Raw genomic sequence first — 7,542 nt, forward strand, 5'->3', positions numbered from 1 at the left:
ACTAACTTAATCCTAAGTCACTGCTTCTGCCATTGCCACCTTTGGGCATAAGTGGCTTTTAGAAGCATGCACTTCTAATTGCACAGGGCTCTTAATTTTTTTTCCGTCAAAAAAGAATTATAATACATGAGCATGTGTGTAGGGGTCTATTTATTTTAAAGTGGGGATATGTCTAAAATGTTGGACAGGTATTTGAAATGCATCGTGCCAGCCTTCCTTCCTGCTTTGTTTCTTCAGTCTCAAATTTACACTGATCTTGTCTGATCTGTCTATTTAGAAAATATACATGATTCCTACCTTTCAGTTAGCTGTTGGAGTGCTTCTAAGCTAGAACTATGTTCTTTTGTGAACTATAAAAAGAGAGTGACTTTGTACTTGTAATATACGTCAGTGTGCATTTTGCACATGCAGTTAACGCTGTAGCAATGAAAATGACTTAAATAACCATTCTCCTAAATGTTAATACATAATTCAGGGGTATACAGAGTTGCTTATAAAATTTCCTTAGGTGGTAGACGTACAGAAATGGTAGCATACTTCTTTGGGCATGCAGTTTGAATTAGATACAATGAAAATATATTTTTATTATTAGTTCACTGTGGTGCTGGACAAAAACCTCCAAACCAAAAATACTGGAATATATACTGCATTATCATTCCTATGAGTATTACAGTGTTATCATATCCTGTCTTTCCAAACTGAAGAAAAGATAAAAAAATATTTTGCATCCCCATTGTTAGTTTAGAATATGCTGGTGCTCACAGGATGTAGATTTGCAGCATAAATAGAGGTTAAATAGGTTAAATTTAATAGAAAAGCAAATGTTTAGGAGTTACATCTTATTTCTTTGAAGGTTATTTATTCTAAGTAATGCCTAGTTATACAAACACATACACCAAGTTTGTGCTTTTTTTCTTTTTTCTCTTATTACAAAGCCATATGCATCTTGCAAAAATGCAAGTACAACTCCTTTTTACAGTATAGAGTAACGGCAAAGTAGGATGATGCAAATAAAGCAAAAAAAGAGTAAAATTATTATCAAATATATGTAAATTAAGGTATCCAAGCATACTTAGTACATTCATTTTGAAAAGCATGTAGACACACTTCTTGCAAAGAACAGGAGCAGCTTTGAACAGCAATAGATGGTGAAGCCTTCTTCCATGACGACAGATTTTCTCTCATGCCCGACTTGATACCTGAAGTGACTGCTGGTTAATCCCCTCATTGATAAGCCAATTACACATAACCAAGAGTTGACTGCATAATCATGTGTAATATGTGTAGTGACTGTATAATAGTCCTTTCGAAACTACAGTTACAGTCTTTTTTGTCCATAGTAAGTTAACAACTTTCTAATATTCTTAGCTACCAAAACATATTCAGAGCATATCTAGCATATCAAAACATATCTACCAAAACATATCTGCCAAAGAATGTACTTCAGTGCAGGAATGAGAAGGAAGCTTCCTTGTGAGAGTTGCGTCCAACTATCTACAAAAATGAAGATAGTGCAGATGTAAAAGTAATCACAGAATCACAGAATTGTAGGGGTTGGAAGGGACCTCCAGGGATCATCGTGTCCAACCTCCTGCCAAAGCAAGTTCCCTACACCAGGTCGCACAGGTAGGCATCCAGGCAGGTTACACAGCACTGGAATGGAGGACTGACTGTAGAAGTTTGTCATTAAAAATTATTTTGGATCACGATAGAAATGTTTAAGATGTAACCACTGTGACCACTAACAGACCCTGAAGAGCCTGTAGTATTCTAAGAGGAATAAGTTAAAAACTGGATATTGGCAAAACTAATAGCTTTTGCTGGCTTAGCTACTGTGTTATGGCTTCAAGGATCATTTTTTTATTGAATACTACCTAATTGAATCAAAACACTACATAAAAATTGCAACTCTTTTTTTTAACAGCTTATAGCAATCATGTTGCACAAGGAATAGCTCCAGAGTATGCTTAGACAAGTTTTGAATTTTCTCAGAACCTAGGCAAAAAATTATTTCCATAAATGTGTTGGAAGGCTTTTGGTAGGGGAAGTCTGTCAGCAGAAGAACAAGTTTGTAGTACCAGAAAAGTGTATAATAGATTAAGCAGATGTAGGCTCATGAGTTTCTCAGTGAGTTTATGAGAGCTCACTTCTGAGCTTTTCTTCACTGAAGAAGTAGTATATTAGAACCTTAATGCTCATTCTCAGTATTCTTGTGCACTACATTTAATGTTTAGATAAAAAAATGTCTGGGGTGAATTTTCTCAAATTTGCAAATAAATACAAATATTTTTCTCATGAGTTTTGTCTTTTTTTAATAAAGAATCCTGTTGGTTTTTTTAATTGTCAGTATGGATATTGGCAAAAAGGGAAAAAAAGGAAACAAAAATGAAATTACACTCGTCTGTTCTTACACAGTATCAGAACAAACGTTGAAAGCTTTGTAGAAAATGCTCACACAACTCAGGCAAAAGGGATTTCTGTAGAGTAGGAAGTAGCAGCCTATAGATGAACTAGAATCCTTTGTGATGTGGGAAATAAACGTGAAAAATAAGGAGTGTTTTCTGAGAAGGTAGATTGCAAAGCAAATTCTTACTTTTAACTCAGTCTGTAGCAAACAGCAAACATTTTGAGGGTAATCAGCTTTCCATACAACTTTTCATCAGGTTGAATTTCATAATTATCAAAATTCTGAGGCATTTTTTCAGCAGAAATACAGTCCATGCACAAAACACAGCTATCAAACTGAGCACTTTGCAGTGTTCTTTACAGTGCAAAGATTTTTTTTTTCCATTACCACTGTGCTATTTCTCCTATGTAGAAAAGAGAAGGTATTTACAGTGTTTATCTCCATATACAGAAATAAGGCTACAGATGTACAGCGTGGTTTAAAATGGGGTAACAATAAATATCTGCCTTGAGAATTCTGCCTTTATTATAATGACTTTAAATAGTGGGGTGACCTACAAAATAAGGTATAGACTTAAAACTAGTTCAACTTCTTTGCATCTTAGGCTTTAGAATTGTCTTCTCTTAATTACTGCCAGTCTAAAACAAATGATTCAGAATCCTTACAAGATACAAGGTATGTCCTATGTCCTAACATTATTTCTCTACATAATTACACCAGCATTCAGGGACTTCTTTCTTATTAGGACTTAGCTTTTAATCATCTGAACGTGTTACGTCTTTAATCATTAGGCAGAAGATAGGAAGCAATATAATGCTTTGCATATAGGTACTTAAAGACCATTATCAAGGCACCTCTTAGCTTTCTTTAGACAGGCTTTGAGGTGTCTGCTCACTGTGTCATTGTAAGATGCCTTCTATTCTTCAAATGGTTTTGTGGTTTGCAGTGAGACAGCTGGGCTGACAGCCTTGGGACATGGCACTGAAAATGAATGCAAAGAATGAATACAGCTTTAACAAACTACTGCATCTATTGAAGCTGCACCTCTTTTTATTAATCTCTGTTCAGAATTGGTATGATGAGGTTTTTCTTATCTGTTGTCATAGTATCAACAGTAAATTGTCAAAAAAGCACAATTATTTTTAACTTTTGTCATTTATAACTATTTCAGGTGTGTATTTGAAATGATAGTGGCTTATGCAGCAAGGAATTTGTTGCTGATGGTCCTTTGAGACGCAGTCTTGCTGTTTTAGCAATTAAAGGTGTTATATGTAATGCAAGATATGTGTTCCATTTCAGTTTCTTTTTACTTTGTTCTTGTGATTAGTGGAAGAAGAGTTAGGGTTCTACAAACAAGATTTTTTTGGTCTAAGGTAGATCACTCATTCTTTTGTTGTATCTTACAGAAGGAGAAGGAGATGCACAACGAAATCCAAGTGAGCAAACCGGGGAGGCCCAAGGGGAGGCAGCAAAGCAAGAAAGCTGACATCTGACTTTGACCGACTGGAGCAGCTGCTGGATGTTTTCAGACTACAAGAGCATGCTGGAACAAATTTGTTTCCATGAGCAAGCTGGTGGAAAGGAAAGTGCATGTGTCTTCACTGCTGGAACCCACTCAACGCAATGCTAAAAATGAGGGTACAAGCTGTGGCAGAAGACAGAATTTTCTCTACCTCTGTCATTAGCAATGGTTGAACATGTAATGTTTTGTGGGATAGTGTCATCAGATGGATCCCTTCGTAATGACTACTTGATGGGAACACTTCTAGAAAGTAGAACAAACAGGTTAATCTTGTAGCAAATGGCCTTTGAAACATTAGAGGATCTAATTGTGTATCTTAAGCAAAGGCTTGTGTGATCCTCAGAGTTTAAAGTTATCTGGCCAAAGTGTTCACCCATTAAAAGAACTGTAAAGAAAGCACTGTTTTTAGAACTTGCATCTGTTTTACAGCTCTGTTACTTACAATGGTTTTTGTATTGTACAACTTAGATGCTCTACACTGCCCCTTCTCAACTGCTTATGAAGAATATTTCTGTTACTGTGAATTTTTCTACCACGCGTTTTGAAAGGGCTGGTTTTTTGCATAATGTGGTGATGTGCACATGATAGTTTTAAAACGTCAACTGCTAAATTGGTTATGCCTAAACCTAAATGACTCAGAAACACTCTAATTTGTTACTAGATGAGCCTTCAAAACGATTCATTAATGTGAATACTTTGGCGTGTTTTGTGTCCTTGGTACATTTTTGCCACTTGCCTGTAGTTAGTTGCATATCAGAGACTCAAAGTGAATCTTTGATGTTGTTCTTTCCCATTTTCTAATTTTTCTCCCCATTTCTTAATCTTTCTCCAAGCTATTTTTTTAAAATGTTAGTCCAAGTATTTTATCGTTACGGTAGTTTTAAGAATACATTTATTACCTTTTATGGGTTAAAATTCAAACAAATTCCATGGTGCTAGAGATTTGTCTGGTTCACATTGTTAAAGATGGGTCTTGTTTACACATGGGAAAATAACTGGCATAGGTAATTGCCAATTATCTATCTAGAGTGATTTTCAGATTGCGGGATAGTCCAAGTAGTGGATCATGAAGTGGATCCAACCAGGAGAAATATTTTATTTCATTTAGACTTTGGCTTTGCCTCAGTTGATCAGGCCATTGAGTTCACACAGCCAGTAGCATGTTTATGATGCACTGGGCACAGCCAAACGGTAAAAGCTGCTACAGCAGCCTTTTGGCCCAACCTGTGGAAACAGAAGTGAGAGAGCTGTAATCTAGCACCCAAAATACTGGATTTTTTGCATTTCAGCTATTCCAAAATGGCAGTCCAAACTGAACATTCACTGAAGTACTGGGATAGCTTTTCCATAACCTATTCTGCAGTAGCTGTGTTGATTGGTTTCCTTCCCACATCAGCCCCAGTAGACAAGGCCGTACATGAGGCCGAACAATGCAGGATGGGGCAGTTACACCTCAGTGTGATTAAGGTGAGTAAGGACAATGACTGACTAGTAAACCATGGCAATCACATAAGCACTAATCACAAAGTGGAAAGATCTTTTCTTAATGGGAGGTGATGTCACTTTCTTTATATATATTATATATATTATATATATTTTTGTGTTGTTGTTGGTTTCAAATGTTACGCACTTTTTAATGTTTGTAAACTTTTACTAATGAATGGTGTGATTGCTTCCTGAATATATTAATCATCAGTTAACAAAACATATTTGTGGCCACAGCTGTTTGTTTCTGCCATATGTATCATAGTGTTTGTCACATGAAATTTTTTTGTGACGTGTGTGAACAAAAAAAAAAACAAAAAAAAAACCAACAAAAAAAAAGAGAAAAAGAAAAAAAAACCCTAAACAAATCAAAAAAAAACCACCACCACCACTTCTGATCAGTATTATGAGCTCATTCATTAATGTTAATAAAAAAAACAGCCAGCAGTATGCTTGTGGTTCATCAGTGTAATATAAACTCTCACCTTTTCTTGTTTGAAAGTTGAATGCCTTGCTGTCTTATTAGCTGTCAAATGCTTTATCTTCTTGGTAACAGAAGTTGTCCATTTGCTTTGAAAATACTGTTACCTTGAAACTAATTATTTATTAATTTGTTTATCTTGATGTTCCTGAATTGGGTATTCAAGTTGAGCAAAGAAACTGGTTGCCCTTTTGTCATAAATGACAAGTTAGCACCAATTTAGCACTAACTCCAGAAGGAAATAAGATTCTAGGGATTTATATAGTGTTACTTTATTGATGATCCATGAAACTCCGTCGATAAATTGTCACGGGAAAACGTAATAATAGAATAAGTAATGCAGTATATTAAAGTGTTGGCTTTTTCCTTATTTTACTTCACTGCTTTTTTTTTTTAATTATTATTTCAGTGCATTTTCCTTCTTCCAAAGTCTTCTATGTTATGGGACAAAATAATTTCAGCCATTCCTCTTTATTTTCTATCTATTTCTTCCTTCTATTTCTCATTTTCCTTTGTTTCTAAAGCAAAGATGGAGGCCTTCAATGCATTCGGATACATCTTTCTTTGATGGAAAATGGCACAGAAAATTTTAGTAGAGTAAAAGGCTGTTTGTGTTCTTTATCCCCAAAAGTATAAGTGCTTACTTTTTTACTTGAACTCTGATGGCTCTTTTTACTCATTCTCGTTGTTGTTATTGCTTTTTTCCTGTGGCACCTGTAAGCATCCTGTGAACCTGTATGTTTCATGTGAACCAGCTTAAATGTAAAGCAAATACAAACAGCAATATAAAAAGATTAATCACCCTGATAGCTATATACTTCAGCACCATGAGCTTCAAAAAGCTTTTATTGTAAGATACCAGCAAGCACAAACAATGATTTCATCAAGCTATCATTTTAACCAAAAGTTTACCATGATCTTCTATACAACAATTGCTTAATTGTTTTCATAACTTTTGTCATGCTGGTTTCCCCCCCCCCCCCCCGCCCATGGTTTTAAAGTTTCAGGTGGAAGAAGTGTAAGTTGGTATGAGTAGCAGGTCCTGACGAGTTAGGTTTCATACACATAGCTGATGGAATTTTCTGGTGTCTCAAAGAAGGAAGTGACAACTGAAGTGGTTAAGCTGGAAATTCACTGCATGTATGGCTTCCTCAGCAAAACAGTGAAGATTTCCAGGTGTGCTTTATGTTTATATGCAATGTTTCAGAAACATCTGTGATGTTTTCACAAAGCAAAGACTGAGAGCTGCTGCTGAAACTGAGCACAGTAATACAAGTTGAACTTTGTCTAAGTTTGTCTTGCCTCAGCAGTAGTCTCGTGCTAAACTGCTGTGTGTCTGTGCCCTGACCTGTGTCTTTGTTCTGTTTGTTGCATTTGGATATTTTTCTATTCTTTGCTTCCCTCAAGTAAAACAATATCCTAGAATTCAATGGACACAGAGTACTGTATTGGATTTTCTGTATATTTAACTTAGAGTCTTGTAGTAGAGTGTTTCTCTTCATCTTCTTGATCAAAGCACAAAGTTCCTAACGTAAGATAGAAGCAAAAGAGCCAAAAAGGAAATGTGAAGTCAAGAAGGCCAACAATATTAGGAGGATATATTCTCTTAAAAGTAAGGCATGTGAAGAAGCAGAAAATAGCTTCCTT

The 7,542-nt window shown here is 35.7% G+C and overlaps 1 protein-coding gene across 3 annotated transcripts in view; it reads left to right on the top strand.

Annotated features, from left to right (window-relative positions):
• PKIA (cAMP-dependent protein kinase inhibitor alpha) overlaps positions 1-6,525 on the top strand; it is a 38,595-nt gene extending 32,070 nt beyond the window's left edge. For all 3 annotated transcript variants that reach the window (XM_042870073.1, XM_042870071.1, XM_042870072.1), the window contains exon 3: positions 3,814-6,525. In XM_042870073.1, the coding sequence (XP_042726007.1) occupies positions 3,814-3,893 (80 nt within the window). In that variant the 3' untranslated portion in view covers positions 3,894-6,525. The remainder of the gene's footprint in view (positions 1-3,813) is intronic.
• The last annotated feature ends 1,017 nt before the right edge of the window (positions 6,526-7,542 follow it).

Source organism: Lagopus leucura, unplaced genomic scaffold (genome assembly GCF_019238085.1).
Source record: "Lagopus leucura isolate 7727_CA_CO unplaced genomic scaffold, USGS_WTPT01 Super-Scaffold_100002, whole genome shotgun sequence".
In the NCBI taxonomy this organism is placed as follows: Eukaryota; Metazoa; Chordata; class Aves; order Galliformes; family Phasianidae; genus Lagopus; species Lagopus leucura.